This window comes from Acipenser ruthenus, chromosome 18 (assembly GCF_902713425.1).
Source record: "Acipenser ruthenus chromosome 18, fAciRut3.2 maternal haplotype, whole genome shotgun sequence".
NCBI classification, from domain to species: Eukaryota; Metazoa; Chordata; class Actinopteri; order Acipenseriformes; family Acipenseridae; genus Acipenser; species Acipenser ruthenus.
In genome coordinates, this window is record NC_081206.1 from 23675566 (window position 1) to 23696092 (window position 20527).

The following is a 20527-nucleotide window of genomic DNA, read 5'->3' on the forward strand; positions in this document are numbered from 1 at the left end:
GCACCAGACTAGAATTATCCAATACAGTGCGATGGATGGAGGCAATGTGATTTATTTGCTTAGTCGGATTTGTACAGGAAACGAGAATCTTTGTTGTTGGGATGGGCTTTCTTTGCAGCGCTTTGGTGAACCCTGTGTATCCTTGCGCGCTCAAACCGCGGTGATTGGCTGAAAGGGGAGCAGACGCTTCAGTACTTCTAGTACTCTGGTTGGCTGTTGACTGAAAAGGTTCAACCAATTTTTTTTACAGTCTAGTGTCTGTGGCTCCGTAATTAATTGTAGCTGCTGTCTCTTATCGACGTGTTTTTAGAGAACATGAAGTAGTTGTTTTTTTTTACTACAGGAGTTGCCAGCGGATGAGATTGAGGTCCAACTGTGCTGCTGCTGTTGCTATTTTACTTATGTGTGATGTTGGATATGGGAGAAAGGAAAGAAGTGAAAATGATTCCTAAATCATCGTTCAGTATAAACAGCCTGGTGCCTGAAGCCGTCCAAAGTGACAACCACCACAGATCAGCCCCCGAAGAACAGGAGAAACATCTTTTGCCCAACCCGGTGCAGGACTCAAAGCCCGAGAACATTGACAATACGAATGAAAATAGTTCGCCCGAGTTACCTTGCTCGGAAGAAAAGGAAAAGCAGGAAGAGAAAAAAGTGGAGTGCAAAGAAGGGGACGGTGGTAAAGACGGGGAAAAGAAAAATGGCAAATATGAAAAACCACCTTTCAGCTACAACGCTTTAATCATGATGGCTATTAGACAAAGCCCGGAGAAACGATTGACACTTAATGGCATCTACGAATTTATAATGAAAAATTTCCCTTATTATAGAGAAAACAAACAGGGCTGGCAAAACTCCATCAGACACAACCTGAGCCTCAACAAATGTTTCGTAAAAGTTCCAAGACACTACGACGACCCTGGTAAAGGGAACTACTGGATGCTGGACCCTTCTAGCGACGATGTGTTCATAGGTGGCACAACTGGAAAACTTCGTAGGAGATCGACAACCTCTAGAGCCAAACTGGCTTTTAAACGGGGAGCTCGTCTTACTTCTACGGGTCTGACATTTATGGATAGGGCCGGTTCCTTGTACTGGCCAATGTCTCCTTTCCTTTCGCTCCATCATCCCCGGGCCAGCAGTGCTTTGAGTTACAATGGGACGACCGCTGCTTACCCTAGCCACCCAATGTCTTACAGCTCGTTATTGACTCAGAACACTTTGGGAAACAACCACTCATTTTCTGCCACAAATGGGCTAAGTGTAGATAGACTTGTAAATGGAGACATTCCTTATGCCACTCATCACCTCACAGCAGCAGCCTTGGCTGCCTCCGTGCCATGTGGTTTATCAGTGCCCTGCTCAGGCACGTATTCCTTAAACCCTTGTTCAGTAAATCTTTTATCAGGACAGGCAAGTTACTTTTTCCCTCATGTCCCACACCCTTCAATGACTTCTCAAAGCAGCACTTCAATGACGGCCAGGGCAGCCTCCTCCACGTCTCCACAGGCTCCTTCATCTCTCGCCTGTGAGTCTTTAAGACCCTCTTTGCCAAGTTTCACTACAGGCCTTTCTGGAGGACTTTCTGATTACTTCCCACATCACAGTCAGGGGTCTACTTCAAACCCTCTTATACACTAACAAACTGGATCAGACTGTAAGTGAACATTTTACACACATTTGCATTGTAAAAATATATAAAGGAGAAAAAAAAGAAGTCCAGGTATTTTTTATTCAAGTTCCCCATTTTCTGTACACACCTGTCAAGTCTCTATAGGATTGTTTAATGCGCAATGTGGGGGAGAAACGAGATTATTGGGATGGCAGTAAAACTATTGTAGAATGTGTATTTATAGTGACTGCAGTTTTACTTAATTTTAATATAACAAGTTTATTACCATCACTTAAATCACCAGCTTCCGATGTTTGCAGTATTATAAGTTATCATGGGTTTGCTGGTGGTTTCAGATTTTTTGAGAAATGACGTACTAATTATGTTTTAATTATTTAAAAAAAAAAAAAAAAGATGTAATTTGTATTATGAACAAAAGGAGAGATTGAACAGAAACCTCACCCCACCCTTTGGCTATTTATTATTTTGTCCCTTTCTTTAAAAATATTTGGTTTATTTCTCTCCCCCCCCCCCCCCCCCCCCCCCCCCCCCCTTTTTTTTTTGGACCAAAGTACGGGTTAGAAATGCACTCCTTGAATACACGAGTATTAGTCCATTTTGCAGCACTGCCTGACAGAAAAACAACTATCAGAAGGGGACAAAATCAATGATTGCCTTTAGTCTGTGTTGTGTGCATATTTTAATGTATGTGGTCACTAAAAAGATCACATTCTTTTTGTAATTAGTGAAATGTTAATACCTATTGTACGTATAGGTAAACTTTGCGAACGTGTAACCCGTGTTGAGTAAATGCCTCATGAAATTCTTGAGTGATTGTTAATGTCGTCTTTAAAATTCATGATTGTGATATTGTGGTCATATGCCCGTGTTTGTCGCTTAAAAAATGTTTACCGAAAAATAATAATAAAAAAAATAGGTTACGTTCATATATGCTGAAAAACTTGTCTTTTTTACAAAGCGTACAATTGAAAGGGTTCTACAGTCTGCAATGTTGTATGCTTACCTTGGGTTGCTGCATGGTCCTTTGACCAAGATTTGACTAGGCCTTGACCTTCAAGTGGTAATCCCTGTCAGTATTAAACACAAATAGTGTTTAGATGTGATTCTGTCGCTCGTATGCCGTACTAAACCCAGAAAGTACTTAATATATTATTTTAAAATAATATTTTTATATGCTTAAGTATTGTATCAAGTTATTTCCACGATTGCGATTAATTTTATTTTTATTTATTCTATTTTTTTTTTTACCGAAAAAAAAATATTTGAAATTATTACCATGTGTTAAATTAATAATTAAATGGCTTAGGTATGTGTTTTTATCTAATGCTTTACAGTGGGAGCTTTATATAAATATAATATCGCGTTGTCACGGTAAATATACATCTTAAAAACAATATAGAATGCGAAACGGCTTAATGTTCATGTGTTGTGTATTAAAACTATTATTAATATATATTTTTTCAATCTAAAAACATTTTAGACTATATTTGTAATTGTGATTTGAAATATCAGTTTGTGCCAATAATTTAACAAACACGTAATTAAAAAACAAACAAACAATAAACACGTGTGTTCAATGTATTTCATACGCATTGTCCTCACTTACTGTATCCATTTTAATTTAGGAATTTCTCATATCCGGTGGATTTTTTTTTTTTTTTTCTGAACTGGAACCTTAATTTGATTTTACTGTTTTAGACCCTATCACCAGAAAATATTTTCATTTATAAATTATTTCAAAGAGATTTGGTGTTTTTTTTTTTTTTGTTGTTGTTTTTTTTTTCAAAATGCAGAGCCTTCTAAGTTATTTCAAATTGTAAGAAGCAAAACGTTGATTTAAATGCATTTTAGAACATTGCATAGCCCACAGCGTATTGCACGACCTTTATATACATTACAACACGTTAACACGTCCGTTGCACTTTATTTTACAAGTTAATTTTAGATGTTTTTTTAAGCGTGCAAGGTTACTGATTTAAATGCACGTTGGATAGAATTAGGCGCAGTTGAGGAATGTGTTATTCTACGATTTCAAAAGAAAGAAAGAAAAAGACATTTAGTTTCAAAATGTATTTTATAGAACACTTTTGAGGGGTGATTTGCTCATTTCTAACAGCGGCATTGTGTTTAATGTGTTCTAAGGTAATGCAATAACCTCGCTGCCTTTCACAATAGGTCTTTGGAAATGAATATCCCTCCTCAAGATGTTATCGTCCAAATGTTAAATGGGGTGACTCCAAACAGGACCAAAGAAGCGGACAGTAGAATTATCCACGAAAATACCACTAAAGCACGGTGTTTGAACAAAGCAAATTCACTAATATTCCCCTGAAGAAAATGACTTAACGCTCCTTAATTTTTTACATTTTGTATAACCCGCTACCCATCCCCTTCCGCCAAAGGAGAGTGGTTTACCTAAATCGAATAATAATGACAATGCAATTATTGCTTTCCTTCTTTTTCTTATTTTTAACCAATTGCAAATATGAATATGTGACACGATGCGTGTCCACCTACTGATATTTCATTTTGGACAACACCAAAAAAGAAAAAAAGAAGAGATACGAAAGCATGTGTGCGGATTCAGTCCCCGCATGCGTGAACTAGGGTTATGTATTATTGAAGAGACACAGTTTCACAATACATACCGATGTGTACCAGTGTAAACTTCAATTGTATTTTTATATTGCTAGCATGAAAGAAAATAGTAAAATTTGTGTCTACGACCATTCGAAATGTATGCTAAATAATAATAGGTAGAAACCAAAACTGAAGCATTGTTAGCAATAGACGTGTTTCAAAATGCTATGACTGTTTCCCGTTTACTGAAAGTCATGCAGTAAATGAACAAAAAGGCCGTTGGTTGCAATTGTATATTAAGGCATGGGGAACGTTTTAGGTGACACAACCTGCTCTAAGTTCACAAAATCCATCTAGATTTCTAAATCTATTGTGTTAACCGTAGTTCAACTTTAAAACCCATTTTAAAGGACGATTAATCATTTCCTCTTCTATCAGTACATTCAGTACATATATATATATATATATATATATATATATATATATATATATATATATATATATATATATATATATATATATTGAGCTTAAAAAATCATTTTATTAGCCATTGGAAAATTTAGAATTTTTTTTTTACCTTCAGTGTTGGCTTTTATTATTATTATTATTATTATTATTATTATTATTATTATTATTATTATTATTATTATTATTATTATTATTACAGCACATTAACAGCCTGCCTTTACACGTGTGTTTAATTTTTGAGGATATTATTTTTTATAATTGTTATTTGGTAGACTCTTCTGTTCTTATGCTTTATCAGACATTGTGCAGAATTTCTAAAATTCAAAAACCAATGCGCCTCCAGGACAAATGTAATTCCACCATCAATTTAACCATACAAACGCTGCTGTCTGACAGTGTCCCAAATCTGCAGGTGAATTTAATTTAAAAAAAACCCGTATACACACCAATGTTACTATACAGGCACAAACGCGCACGCAAAATATTGCTTTATTTCAATAATGTCGTTCTGTCATTTGGGTGACGATATTTAAGAGAAAAAAAAAATAGTTTCATGAAAATATGCTTTGTATAAAAAGTCAGCTGAAAGTGCAAAACATTTAGACTAAGCAGAGTACGAGATTACATTGGAAATACATTCTAATGTACGCGAGTGTTTTAGGGTCGAATGTGGGTTAGCGAAAGGTTAAGGTGTAAATCATTAGAGGTTTTAGGGTTGTCTGTGGCTCTGCCTCTTGGTTAGTGGGACTGTACCCAGAGGGCGTGGTCCCTTCACATTCCCACCTTACTGGAGAACCATCTCTCATCTGATCTCGAGCCTGCAAACAGACGGCACTCTGCAGCAAGAAATCGTGGTCTGATGCCCACTCAACCATCCCTAGGTAGGTGCAAAGGTGAAAATGCAGTTACCGATGCCAAAACGAAGAAACAAGATATTGTATTAACAGAGTAAACAATTAAAGGTCAAAATCTGAATTTGAATAGGCAAATTAAACAGTACATTTCTTGTATAATAAACACATTCAAAGGGTAATGTGTGTATATCTATCTATCTATCTATCTATCTATCTATCTATCTATCTATCTATCTATCTATCTATCTATCTATCTATCTATCTCTATGGGTTGTAACAAATCCACATCTGAAGCAGGCCTTGACTATGGTGAATTTTAGATTAAATACTCATTTTATAATTGTGTTCTTGTTTTATTTTAATTCTATTTGAAATGTGCGTTTTGATACAGTACATCATTCAAATAGGACATTTGGTATGCTTGTTGTGCTTATTGGAACGGTTGCCTTATTGCGCATACATATAAGAGGTATATTATGAATTTCCCAGATTTCATTTGCAAACAAAATCTGTATTTGATGGTAAAATAAACTGTAGCATTAAATAGCAGCATGATTGTAATTTCACAAGTATATACATTTTTTGCAATTATCACTTTAATGAATGTTAGCACAAGGAAATAGTCCCAGTACTGACAGATAAAAGCGTTATCCTTTGTTTTGTCACAGAATCGTGTTGCTGTAATTATACAATATGAACTGATTTTGCGCTTTTCAAATTTGTATGACCAAACTCACTATGTAATAATAATAATAATAATAATAATAATAATAATAATAATAATAATAATAATAATAATAGTAGCTTGGCTAAAATGTAATATCAGTGATTAAATAAATGTGAATAGAATATGTTGTTATATTTTTGGTATGTGCTTTTAATAAATTATGATAGCGTGCAATAAATCATGTATCATTGGATAAAACGCGTCTTGGTGTAGAATTCAATATCTTGTGAATGTTGTGAAACAAAGTCTTTTTTTGGCTTGAATTCCTTGTAAACACACTTGGTTTGGGCTCGTGCATTGTGTAATTGCTTTTTTGAAAATGTAGCGTTGCGTGAGTAAATCGGCCAGCCTTGCACGCTATGAACACCAGGGCACTTTGGATGAGTAAACAGTAGTATTGTTAATACGCATTACAACCTGGATTCATCTTTACTTTTATTCAGTATTAATACATCACAATGCATCGTACAGAAAGCTATTGTATTAAATTAAATACTTACTACTTTAAATATTCTGTGCCAGTTTCGCTAAGCTGGTATATTAGTGCATTATAACTGGTCGCCTTAAGTCATCCATTTAACGCAGTACTGCGCATGTAACTGGAAACATGCAAAAATAATAATAACGAAAAATAAAATCAATAAAGGATGTAATCATAACCATGGTGTTGCCGAAATGTGCAATGTTTGCCCAAACACAGTTTCTGTTTTCTCAAATTTGGGTGGATAAAATATAAATGCTGTAGAATGAGGGCGCTCTAACCTTACAGTAGGAATATATTCTGTTCCGTTGTCTGTCAACATGTTCTGTTTGTCTTGACTAGACTCCGTTTTTCAGACAATGTGGACTTGCTTCCACCCTTAAGGGAACAGATAAATGGCCAGATTTACCTCCACGTGTAGTGAATTAGTCCATACTTTTATTTAACCTTTTATTTTTTTAAAAAAATGAGACGTCGTCAAAAGAAAACTCTAAAAATGTTCACAAACATACACTGCATATCGTATTTTTAGGGTACATTTAACTTAATATTGAAATGTTTTTTTGCATTTTCTTTTTTTAATTACGGTAAAAGTTGTTCAATATTAGTGTAAAATATTTTCCAAAAAAATGATGTACCTTTAATAATACTGAAATATACAGTAATATTAATCTACAATACAGTTTTATTAAGTCAATATTAAATACATTTACAGAATTTTTTTTTTTTTACAGTGTACATATTTTACACATAGCTGCCATAGGCTTTCATGCAACAGACAATATAGTTAGAATGCCGTTTAAATCCTGGACTGACATATGTTCAAAATGTAAAGATAACCCATTTGTAAACATTCTTTATTAAAATGAAATAAATAGATAAATAAAAAATTAGAACTAACTTGTCCAACAAGAAAAAAAAGGGTAAGCTACGGTATTTTGAAACAGGTAAATTGTATAGGACTCATAAAAACGAAGAAAGAAAGAAAGAAAGAAAGAAAGAAAGAAAGAAAGAAAGAAAGAAAGAAAGAAAGAAAGAAAGAAAGAGTGAAATATTACATATTCATATATGTTAGTATTTCTACGGTATAAAATATAGTTTGGAAAACTGCAACGAATTCATGACACATTACAAAATATATTAACTATAGGCCTATAAATGTGAATAGTGGTTGTTTATTTATATTGGTTTGGTGTATGGTTTATGTATTTATTTGGTCTTTCAAATTCATATAATGGACCCCCCCCCCCCCCCCTCTCTATCTCTCTCTCTCTCTCTCTCTCTCTCTCTCTCTCTCTCTCTCTCTCTCTCCCTCTCCCTCTGCTACATTGTGTTTAAAACTTTATAACGAAGGAGTATTAAGATTTCAAATATGAATTATTTGAGATGATTTGAAATAATGAATTTTTTAAAAAACCATGGTTTGAAAATGTTCAAAATGTAGTTACAATATTTGATTAAGCATAACGATATACTTTTGTCAAGTGCTATACAATGTGGTGAGTATACACGCTTGTATAGTCTGTTTGTTTTTACGGTAGCCTATAAGCAATGATTTAAAAGTAGTTTTTATTTAACTCAGTTCAGTAATAAAACTATATTATTTACGAGACGGCATGATGTATAGGGAATAAGCATTCACTATACAAAAATACCGTATACAGTACATTTAGCTTAATATTGGCATGTTTTTATTTATTTATTTATTTTTACGGTAAAAGCTGTTCAGTATTAGTGTAACATATTTTTAAAAAGATGTACCTTTAATAATACGCTAGAATTAATCTACAAATACAGTTTTAATAAGTCAATATTAAGGTGAATGTGTCGTATTTTGTTTTACAGTGTACCGTGTATTTTACAGAAAAGTTAAAGAATTAAAGAAACTAATACCCGTAGCCTTCAACTTCACGTGTTATTGACTTGATAAATTACATTTTTATGCCAACCCTTAACCGTTAACAGATGAGTACACATTTACGCATTGACACCAAATAAAATAGAAGCTACTCCTAATGGACAGTATTTAGGAAACAAATGAATGATAACTTAACAAATGTTGGAATAAATAACGTATTTCAAGAATGGTGAAATTTGATCAACTTTATTTTTCATGTTTAGTTTTTAATTACTATTTGATCTTTGTATATATTATTTGAAGTACATGAACCTATAACCTCAAGTTTGTAAATGCAAGTGAAATATCATGTTCTGTTTGCCCATTTGAAGAAAAAAAAAAAGCATTTAGTAACACATCACAACACAGCAGCAGCAGTCTCTGGCACACGCACACTGAACATAATTACCGAAACAATCTGAAATACTGAAATATTTACTGTGCTTTCTGTATTAAGAAAGAACATAAGAACATTATTTTATTACATCTCCGGGTACCGTATGTTATACATCACTTGGGATGAGATTAACAAGCTTTCAGAAAGCATTTAACTTCCTTTTAATATTGATTAACACATTACAGTATCATTTTTAAATATTCAGTAGCAAGTACTTGAAAGATCGTGAGGTAGCATATAAACAGAGCAAAACAAATATCAGGATAGATATGTCTGTTATATACGCGCACATGTACAATGCGTATAGGTGTATATTGGACACAAAATGTTAGCCTACGTGTGCTTTTAAAAGTTTTCTTCAAGAAAACATGTAGGCTACTTCATAAGTGGGGACCTGATTCGTAGTATTCTGGGCAGGATACTGGAGCTAAGGTTTTCGTGTGAATGAACTAGAAAACACTCGACAGGTCGTGAATAATCGTTGTAATGAGTGTAAGCGCGCGACTGGATGCACCGAGCTGACGGGTTAAGCAAACAACTTGTACCCTGACGAAATCAGATTGTTAAAGTGCAAAGTGGTGTCAGTTCCATTGTCCTTCCCTTTCCTTAAAACCACAGATCTTACACGCGGGAGTCCAATTGTCCCAATTATAGAAAAATAACAATATTTTCTTAAAGTGAGTGTGATCTTCTTTATTTTTAGAGTCTGTTTTAGCCACGCATCAGGTGGAACAAAAAGGTGATCGGGAAAGCCGCTGTGGTACTTAAACACAGGCCAAGTTAACACATACATCTTTTTTATGATCCGTTGATAAGAAGACATTGATATTCTGCAAGTCATAAAGTGTTGTTTTCTGTTTGTTTATTGCAGATAAGAATGTGCGTTGACCGTCTCACAGGAGATTTGTGAGTGAGATTTATACAGTAGTTTAACTGGCTGATAAGGAACTGGTGTTTGCGGTGCAATTTGTCATAAGGAAGACGGATGAGCAAATGGTGTTAGACCGATGTGTGTGTATAATATTCCATGTTCTCCCGTTTAAGATGCTACAATTCAGGCGCTCTATTGAACAGTATTACAAACCAGCTTTATTTTTATTTTATTTTGTTACATTTTATTTTATTGATTTCCAAAGAGATATGCAATTCTACAAAGTATGTTACAATAATCAGGCCAATACAGAAACATACAACAATAACGTTTTCCTCATAACTTTGTTATGTATAATGATTAGGCATATGCCTTGCTTCAAACTAGGGGGCTGATTAAATATAAGATGCTGCTAAACTGATGCAGCTTTTCAGTTTGTGGTTTCTCTTACGCAGCATCAAATCAAACAATTCTTTAAATTTAAGGCGCTTCAAAATGGGTGGAGAGATTTAACACCGGGATTTTTGACCTTTTGGGAGGGAACTGAAGTTACAATTTCCACGAATCAGACTAAGTTTTACTGAAATAAAAGAGCAGTGCTGCTGATTTATAGAGATGGCTGTTTTAAAATACAGTATACCTTGAAAAAAAAGTATAAGTGACAAACTATTTGAACTCGTTGTACAGTGGGAGTACTGTCCACGTATAGGCTACCCTGTAATTCAAGGATTAATGTCAGTTTTACTCTCCATTGTGTAAACAAGTATTTTACTGCAGATGTATCATACCCATGGGACATGTGCGTATTTGCACAATAACAAAAACTCAGAAAAGAAAAATCACGGACATGATGCCAGACTGCACAGTGATTTTAGACAAGACTTACAAATTGACTGTTTTCAGATTGTAGACCACATCATTATATGCAATAGAGATTTGGTCGGGACCCCACAATATTGCTAATACAGTCTTGCCAGTAGAGGGGTAGGATTAGATTAAAAGCGCAATACAGGTACCGAAATCAGTGGTGTCGTTTACACTTGTATAGTCTGTTTTTTTGTGTTTGGTGTACTTTTTGGTATGATATATGCTTATTTTATATGTAATGTATATGTTTTGTTATTGTTTTTTTAACGTGAATCATCAGCGTTGTATCGGAAAAGGACCTAATGCGGGTTCAACAACGCTTGAATTAATGTGTTTTTAAACCACGTTAAAATGACACACCCCCTAGAGAAGCCACAAAATCGCCTTTGTGCTGCGCGTTGCATGTTTGTTTTAATGCCAAGCAATTGGGCGGCGTTGTGACTTTTTATTTTAATATCAACATTGATCCCATCTTAGCTATGGCCGCTCGCAAAATGTAGATTTAATACTGTGTACCCCCAAATTAAAAGGGTGGCCAGGCGCGTGATATAAATGACATAAAGCATGGCTAGACACATGCTTCGAGCTATTAATATACTGACTTTATACTGATGATATTTGTGATGGCAGATATGAGCGATTGACCTTGATAAACAAATAAATAAATACACATGGCATAAGTACATTTTTGCCTATTACTTTCCAAAGTAAAACCAATGTACGGTTATACATGTGTTCCCATGAATGGTTTATAAAATGCAATTTAAATCACTTTTTGGTTCTGGTTTTCTACTCCCGCTATCAGATTTGCACTCTCACCATTATCATTTAAATCTTTAATGAGTAGGCTTATATGTTACTTCATTTCCACAAGTATGTGTTTTTTATTTGTTTGTTAGTTCATTCAATTCAATGCAGATGCACGAAAGCGGTACACTATTGGAGCGTGCGCAGTAATTCAGAGACTTCCGCTCATGATTATTTTCAGACAATCTGTATTTTTTAGTTTCAGTTTCAACTGTTTACTCCAATGGGAATTCTCACAGCAATATCTTGTTATAGAGAAGAAAGGGGTTATAGAATGTTTCCAACTTTAAAATAGGCGGGGACAACAAATTCTGTTTAGTGCTGAAAATTTTGACAGACGGCACAGATCAAATGACCACTTTAAAATCTGTTTAAATGTGCACTTGATGTTTTGGTGACAATATCAGAACTATCCATGCAGTTTTAAAATATAAGCTATATATATATATATATATATATATATATATATATATATATATATATATATATATATATTGCTAATTTTATAATAAGTTATTTTGCACATGGTACAAATACTTATATATTAAAATTAAGGTTACAAATAGCTTATGTAAAACTAAAACTAAAAACTAAAGTGGATGAATAGGCCCTACTACATACTAAGCAAACAGTAGAGGACAAGAAGTTGTTTAAACGGATGAGAGAATTGACTTCTAGCCGAATTGTTTGTATAATAAGTTTAGACATTTCTTGTAATAGGCTATTACTACTGTTTTAAAACACACATTATGCTGTGCATTGCCATTTCTTGAAACTTGAATAGGCCTACGATGCGTTTAGTTTATACAAAATCAATGCACGCGGTATCAAAGTTTTAAATAGGCGCGTTACATAATTGTAACGGTAAACTGTTTTAGAGAAATCGTCTTATGCCAAACATTACCAGACTTAAACACGTCACACAGAAAACATTTAAAGTAATTAAGGGACCTATTCTCATTTGGTTTACGCGCTATTTGTAGTCTGGAAGAAGCCCTTCTTCCAGCGCGTAAATAGCGCGGAAACCAATTGAGAATAGAGCCCTAAATGCACAGTACATTTGGCTTTTAAACTGAATGTCGCAAAGATTATACGTTTAGCTGTTATGTTGATATGTAATAGGCTCTATTGTTTTAGAACGTGTTAGAATCTAAAATAAAATAAAACACAATTATAATGCAGTAGGTATTATTTTTACAATATTTGCATATCTAATTTGTATAGAATGTGCTTTTGCTACTTTCAAGTATTTAATAAGTATATAACAAATGTTTACAAATCATAATCATAGATTACAAAAGAAAGGACTTATTCTGTTAACACAAATTAAAGATAAATACAAATTGAAATAAATTAGCAAATTCAATAATTATATATTTTTTTTTTTTTTTTGTGGAGCAAAGGCTCAGACTCCCCTAAAATGAGCATAGTATAAATACAGACTAATGTATCAATGTAGCGTATCAACTGCAAACAAATCTTTAAAATGGAGTCTCAGTTTTAAACTTTTCCTAAGAAACAATACTAAATTAATAATACAGTCAAAAATACATAGCATTGGTGTAATTAGTGTAAACAAAAGCTCGGACGCTCTCTTATTATTATTATTATTATTATTATTATTATTATTATTATTATTATTATTATTATTATTATTACTGTTGTTGTTGTTGTTGTTGTTGTTGTTGTTGTTGTTGACATACGATTTTTAAACATATTCCCACACACTAAGAGCCAAACATGCCTCATTGTTAATGTATTTCATTTATTTTTTATTTATTTATTTATTTATTTATTTATTTTTTTTGTAATACCCGTTTGGCAGTTTCAAAGAGGAAACGTTTATTGCAAGGTTCGTTTATCCCAACTGAAAACAAATCAGTCCGCTTCTGAAAACTTATATTCAGCAACCACTGACCCTAAGAAGGTGAGTTTCTTCTCTTTTACACGTCATGTTTACTGAGCCTGTGGCGACTGAGAAAGGATTCTTAAATTTAACATGATGCGGATATTTAAACGCGTTTAGATGAGGTGCGAAGTGGACAACGTCTTAGCCTTGTGTTTTTGTGGGAGTTGTCTGAGGGAATGATCAGAATGACACCTCGTAGGTCTGTTGCTGCGAGCCCAAGTGAGGTTGTCAGAGGCGGGACACAATAACGAATTGAGTGCTGGTCACGGCACATAACAAATACTACAAACATCATAACAGTCGTTGTACAAAATGGTGTGTTATTCAATAGCATTGTTTTTTAACTGGAGTGTAAACATGTGACATTCTCGTCCAGTGAAATGCTTTCGTTAAACATTTTTAAAGGAGAAAGAACGATTTTCTTAAAATCTTCAATTCAAGGAGAAAAGGGGCTAAATGGGGCCTAAGCTTTTTAGTAGATCCCCAGGTTCAAATGTACGTCTTTGTGGAAAACTTGGGTCTAAAAACAGTTCATTACAGACTATTGTAAAGTATATCTGGCCAATTAAAAAAAAAAAAAAAAATATATATATATATATATATATATATATATATATATATATATATATATATATATATATATATATATATATAATCCTATATTGCATTATAATGCTCCATGGGTATGAGTATGCATTTTTAATTTTATTTTTGATTGTGAAAATCAAATTATATGTTTGTAAAGCGATATATGTAAATCCAATCTTAAAACACTGAGTAAAACATTTTAGTGTAGAGAGGTGTGAATGTCAAATATTATATTTTCGTTTTAGTTTGAAGAAGCCAAAACAGTAATTTATATAACTTTTTTTTTTCAGAAAACTGTACTAGAGTTAAGGGTTGGAATTCATAAAGTCAAAGCCTGACTGTGATAGCATGCAATCACATTTTGTATTCATTTTGTATTACTAGTACTGAGAATAAATACAGCACCAAAGGATACAGAGTGCAGAAAAAAGTGATTATATATATATATATATATATAGAGAGAGAGAGAGAGAGAGAGAGAGAGAGAGAGAGAGAGAGAGAGAGAGAGAAAGAGAGAGAGAGAGCTTAACAAATCATTTTATCAGCCATTGGAAAATTTAGATTATTTTTTACCTTCAATGTTGGCTATTATTATTATTATTATTATTATTATTATTATTATTATTATTATTATTATTATTATTATTATTATTTGTATGGGTGTTTGTTTAATTAATTCAATTACCATCTGGTGTCCAATGGAGCCCCGGTTCAGCTGAGTAGGCAATATGAAATACAGAAACTATAAAAGCTGTGTTTCTCCATGTAACATGACGCACAGTGACACAGTGTCAAACATGGGCCTGTATTTTGTGCTAATATACACCAGAAGGAACTGACACATGAAATGCAGCGTTCCTGATATGAACAGAAACATAAAACAAAAGACCAAAAAAATAAAATAATAGTAACTAGGATGTTGTGAAATAAATGTAAGTATGACACACATAATCATAAACTCCTATGCATTTAAGTTACTAAAAAGTGTCTTAAATGTTAAACTGTAATTGTGTTTATCAAACCTAATTTGTATTTTCTTCTTTCTTTATGTGCAGACCCTATGTGTGGCAATACAGCAAAATGGAACTGTCCTATTTCAGCAAAAAAAAAAAACCAAACATTGCATGATGTCTGTAAATTCTGCATGTATATGTTGTTACTGCAAGTGATTGTATTTGTTAACGTGAAAACCCTTGTGGTTTGTGAAAGTTTAGAATATCATGTATAAGATGATGTTTTTGTAGGCCTATACGTGGGACAACATTGCTGGTAATTGTAAATCACATGACTTGAATAGCAGCTTCATACAGTTCAGACTTATTTCCATGACAGCTATCCAGTATCTTAATATAATGTAAACAGCATGTTCCAATACCGGCATGAAATGTGAAATGCTGGTGTCATTTATGTTCTGAATATTCCATCTATTCTATCAAGCTTTAATTAATTGGTCGCTTTCAGAAATAATTTGACATATCGTTTAGTAAGCATGTAAGATGCGGTGAAATATCTGTTGCACTCCTATAATGAGACATTATTATAATAAAAAAAAATACTCACCATTTTTTATTGGCTGTTATAAGTAACCTCTTTTTTGGGGGGACTATCTTTGTTATCCTAAAGTGTTCTCCCTGTAACAGCTACTCTTCTATGACGTAAACACATAAAACACACCGACATGCACATGGTATGTACAGAAACACAAACTGTCCGCAGAATTGCTGAAGGTTGAGATATATTAAATATTCTCATGTTTTTTTAATAAATGAAGGGTGTGTGAGTTTGCTTGTAATTGTAATTATGTTTCTATTCCTGCAATAAATGTTTGGAAACTTCTTCTAGACCTTCATGGAAGATTTTAAGCTTATCTCTCCTGCAACGTTTTCACATCTGCGGGCTTGTAGTGAAAACATGAAGGGGCTCATGGGAATACAATACATTTACAAATCTCTACAATCTATGGTATGACAGTGCTGGAATTGTTTCTTTTCAACTACCGTCTAACACAGTAAGCAATATTGGGGGAAAAAATACATATGTATTTGTGAATCAAAATAGAAAACTTTCTTGACAATTGTAATTTTTAAAATGTATTTCTGTTAGAAAAATAGGGCTTACATCGTGCTGAAGTTTTATTTTCTATATTTATTTAAACTTTTATTATTATTATTATTATTATTATTATTATTATTATTATTATTATTATTAAAAGATAGGCCTATCTGTAGAATTTAAATATTTAATCTCATTTGCATGGGGGTCCAATGTCTCTCACAGAAAGATGAATTTGAAAATAATTACCTTAAATATGGACATTTCATGGTCTTTTTATGTTTCTGTTGTCTGTACAAGGAGTCCTTCAAGAGAGTATTTCATTTGGTCTTGGTGACCTGTATTGGGAATACCTGTCCATGGAAATGGAGATGCATATTATATCAAAGTTCTGAATCTGACAGGTAAATTAGATTTCCACCGCTAAAAGGGAATGATCAAAAAGAAAAAAAGGTCACAATCTAGCTTTGACATGAACCCTTATATAAAGGAAACGCACACTTGCACTCATTTGCCTCAGCATCTGAAGAGCCCCGTCAAATCAAGATAACCTTTAACCCCTTTAAAATACACCCATTCTCAGTGCTAAATATTGTCGTTTGTTTTAAAGCGAAATGGGAAAGTTCTTCCAAAATGGTATAAATATAAATATCAAATAAATTAACTGATGTATATTTGTGTCTCCTGTTTATTTTATCCAAGTTATTTATTTTCTGTCATAATATATCGAGTTGATTTACAAAATGTTTCAAACTCACAGGGTATAATTTGCTTGTTTCATTTATGAAATCTCAGGTGACTCTTGGAACATTTCAAATAGAGGTTCTTTTTTTATATACATGTGTTCACAGACTCTAAGTAATTTGTTAAACACCTGAATGATTTGTTAGAAATTTTATCAATGTGTCACATGAATCTGCAGGAATCCAAATATGACTCTCACATTTTTTTTTTATCTGAAACTAATTACTCCAAAATCAGATTGCATATAATTATTCAAACAGTGTCTTTTCATCACCCACATCCATTGAAAGCATAAGTAAAGAGCTATATGGATTATTCTCAAATGACAAAACAAATACCACTTGAATCGTATCGTTAAACTTTAAAGCAAACAGCTTTTCATTGTCATGTTCCACTCCAGAAAAACAAAATGCTTTTAAAATTTGGAATCTTTCACCTTTTTCCTAGTGAGCCGCAAAGAAAGAAGATGGGTATTTTTTTTTTTTTTTGCAGGGGTGAAGTAGGTTGTCTGTCAGTTGAGTTTAGGCGACAGTCTGTCTACAGGCTGTAAGATGATCTGCCCAGTGCCAGAGGAAAGCAGGCAGGATTCCTGGCTTGCAAGCTCAGCTATTGATCTACCTCAGCCACCTAAACAATGCCTCACCTGTTTGCCTTGTCCATACTTTATTTTACGCAGACTAATGCTTGTTTTGTTTGACTTTTCTTTTATTTCTGTGGATCTGAGCTTTGATACACTTTGGGGAGTACATAAACACAGTGTTGTACTTGAACATCACTATACTTCAGAGTACTCTGGTGGCTTAGGACCACCCTCTCCCTATACAAGCATGGCTCTGTTATAGAAAATTATTAGCGGGTGACTAAAGAATTAGGCCACAAACAAAAGTTTTTGATTCAGCAGACTAGTGTCCAATAACATAAAATGTGAGATGCTACAAATTACTCCATTATGGCTCCCAGTTAACTACTTTTTTCCTTGAGCTGGTTGTTAAACACATCGAGATTAGTTACTGTGCTTGTTAGATTTCCAGCCACCTTTTTATGTCTTTGCACAGATATACAGTGTACTGCCTCAAGCGCTATCGGAACAGAAAACAAGACTCATTTTCTTAGACAATCATTATATAAATATATTACCACCACTTATTAACAGTTTGTCATTTCCTGCTGACAACTCTTCCAACTTTGCCAGGAGGGAAAATGTCAGACAGCTATCTTGTGCTGTTATGAGCTAACAAGGGCAAACTAAAATTCCTTTGTGAACAAGACTTCAGGGTAAGACTCCATCAGACACCTACGTACATATTTTTCTTTTTTTTCAAAATGTCAAAGTTTTAAAAACGTAATTGGTACACTACCTCATGGGAGTCAGAAACAACTGCATAGGAGGCTAAGAGATATGACATAAATATGCTGTTGCATTAGGGAAAGGAAGATTATAAATAGATAGTACAATGTTGATTATTGCAGTCGGCCAGGCGTATTCATGCTGAATTTAACAGGTAATTTTAACTAGTTAGAATCGCAAGATTGCACAAAAGTGTAAGTTTTTTGAAAAAAAGTATTTATGTAAGTAAACACATTTTTCTAATAAAGTTCAAACAGGTGTCATAAATTTCTTCAACTACATGGTCAAATTGGTCACATGAAATGCATGTAAGTACCAGTTATGGAGGTGGCTTTGCTGTATGGATTCAAGACAAATGACTGACATCACCAAAAGCTACACACTTATTCTTGAAAAAAAAAATTACTGAATCAAAGAGGGGCTCATTTCCCAAAAGCAGCTTTAACCTAACTAGCATTGTAAGACCGACGTAAATGCAACGTTTGCAAACTGCAGTGTTTCCCGCACAGCATCGTAACTCCAGTCGCTCTTGAACGACTACTTGAGTTCACGAGTGATCTGGAGTAATCTTGACATGTTCATGGAGGTTGTAATGCACTGTGGTGTTTGGGAAACACTGAAGTTTGCAAACTTTGCACTTACAATGCTCTTGCAATGCTGGTTAGGTCAAAGTTGCTTTTGTGAAATGGGCCCCTGTTTGGGAGCTATACAATATAACAAATATTCCCACAGTTTAAAAAAGTAGATTAAGTGGGGTTGGGTGTTTTTGTGTATTATTACATTTACTAATCTAACAATATACATTCTCATTAAATTATAAGCGCAGGGCATGGTTTTCTCTGAAAGCATAAAACATAAAACATTAAACTAACAACAAACAAACTTTTGGTTTGCTGCCTCTCACTGATTTTGTAATGTGGTTTCCTTCATTCAGAAATAAAAATGCAAGAGTAATCTTTGAGAATTACACCCATCAAGTTAATGGAAGTAGACTGAAAATGAATACCCATTTAGTCATACATTAATGGAGTTATCATAACCCTGGTACACAAAAGGATGTATGCTAATGATCTAAACAGAAGTACTTAGATCCATCACTATTTAGATGACATCATTGAAATATGGGCTCACTTAGTTCAATACAGAGAAATATTCATTAAAAGCAAGAAAACCCATTGTTTAGATTGTCATTTTACCTAAACAGTTGATAACTATATTGATAAATCAACAATTACATTTTTTTTACTTTTTAAAGAGAGAAATGGCGAGCATTGCACCATTAATCTTGTAAAACTAGTGAAAAAACAGCCTTGGTTACCATTATAGGTGGTGGAGTGGTTAGGGCTCTGGACTCTTGACCGGAGGGTTGTGGGTTCAATCCCCAGTGGGGGACACTGCTGTTGTACCCTTGAGCAAGGTACTTTACCTAGTTTGCTCCAGTAAAAACCCAACTGTATAAATGTGATATCTGAATAATGTATAATGTGATATGTTGTAACAATTGTAAGTCGCCCTGGATAAGGGCGTCTGCTAAGAAATAAATAATAATAATATAGGTTGCTTATTAATACCAGTGCTAAAGAAATAACAATTTTCTTTTCTTTTCACAAAAATAAATCCATTCAGCTGTTACAGTTAGTCCAGTGCGCATGCATTTCATATTTTTTTTAATGCTACAGTTTTAAAAGAGATATTTTAGTACTACTTTTAGTCAGCGTGTTGGTATTAAATAATGTCTAAATAATATCAAAATACATTACTAGGTTCTGTACAAAGAAAAATAATATTGTAAAGTAGCTGCTCTTCTATTCTATGTCAGTGCAAATCAATGCTTGGGCATCCAAAGCCTAGAGTATTTAAACTTAGTGAAGGACAATCAATTAACCTGTCTATAAAGACTAATTGAATCTGCTGTTATGTTATAATGTTATGAATTCCTTTGTCATAAGATAAGAGCACAATAACAGGACAGCTTAGGGACACCATTGACAGTTTCTTTATAGCTTTTTTTTTTCTTTAATGAAATATGATATGTAAGGTGTCTTAATAAGGCATAACACCAATATAATAAGTGTATCCCATCAGCATACATGTATATTATGTATTATAAAATAAAACAAAGTATAATAATAATAATAATAATAATAATAATAATAATAATAATAATAATAATAATAATAAAAGCAGTTCACAGTATACACAGTAGTGGAGTCTATTGGTGTAACAACATACATAGTTATTAATATAGCACAACTAGGATCAAGGGTTACAAAATATAGTTCCAATAGTGCAGTCTATTCATTC

At 33.4% G+C, this 20527-nt stretch overlaps 1 protein-coding gene across 3 annotated transcripts; it reads left to right on the top strand.

Annotated features, from left to right (window-relative positions):
- The first annotated feature begins 243 nt into the window (after positions 1 to 243).
- Positions 244 to 16786, top strand: LOC117422252 (forkhead box protein G1-like). Of its 3 annotated transcripts, none has more exons than XR_009307695.1 (3): positions 244 to 1657; positions 9909 to 9943; positions 15135 to 16784. XR_009307695.1 is itself a non-coding variant. In XM_058991601.1 (2 exons), the coding sequence occupies exon 1, from the start codon at positions 409 to 411 to the stop codon at positions 1639 to 1641; it is 1233 nt and encodes a 410-aa protein (XP_058847584.1). In that variant the 5' UTR covers positions 244 to 408; the 3' UTR covers positions 1642 to 1657; positions 15135 to 16784. The 3 variants fall into 3 exon arrangements, 1 of the variants encoding a protein (XP_058847584.1); XR_009307696.1 differs by lacking the exon at positions 244 to 1657 and adding an exon at positions 4961 to 5562 and having other exon boundaries at positions 15135 to 16786; XM_058991601.1 differs by lacking the exon at positions 9909 to 9943.
- The last annotated feature ends 3741 nt before the right edge of the window (positions 16787 to 20527 follow it).

Bases quoted from the DNA above. Each gene is read 5' to 3' on its own strand.
- LOC117422252 (XM_058991601.1), top strand. From the start codon at position 409: ATGTTGGATATGGGAGAAAGGAAAGAAGTGAAAATGATTCCTAAATCA.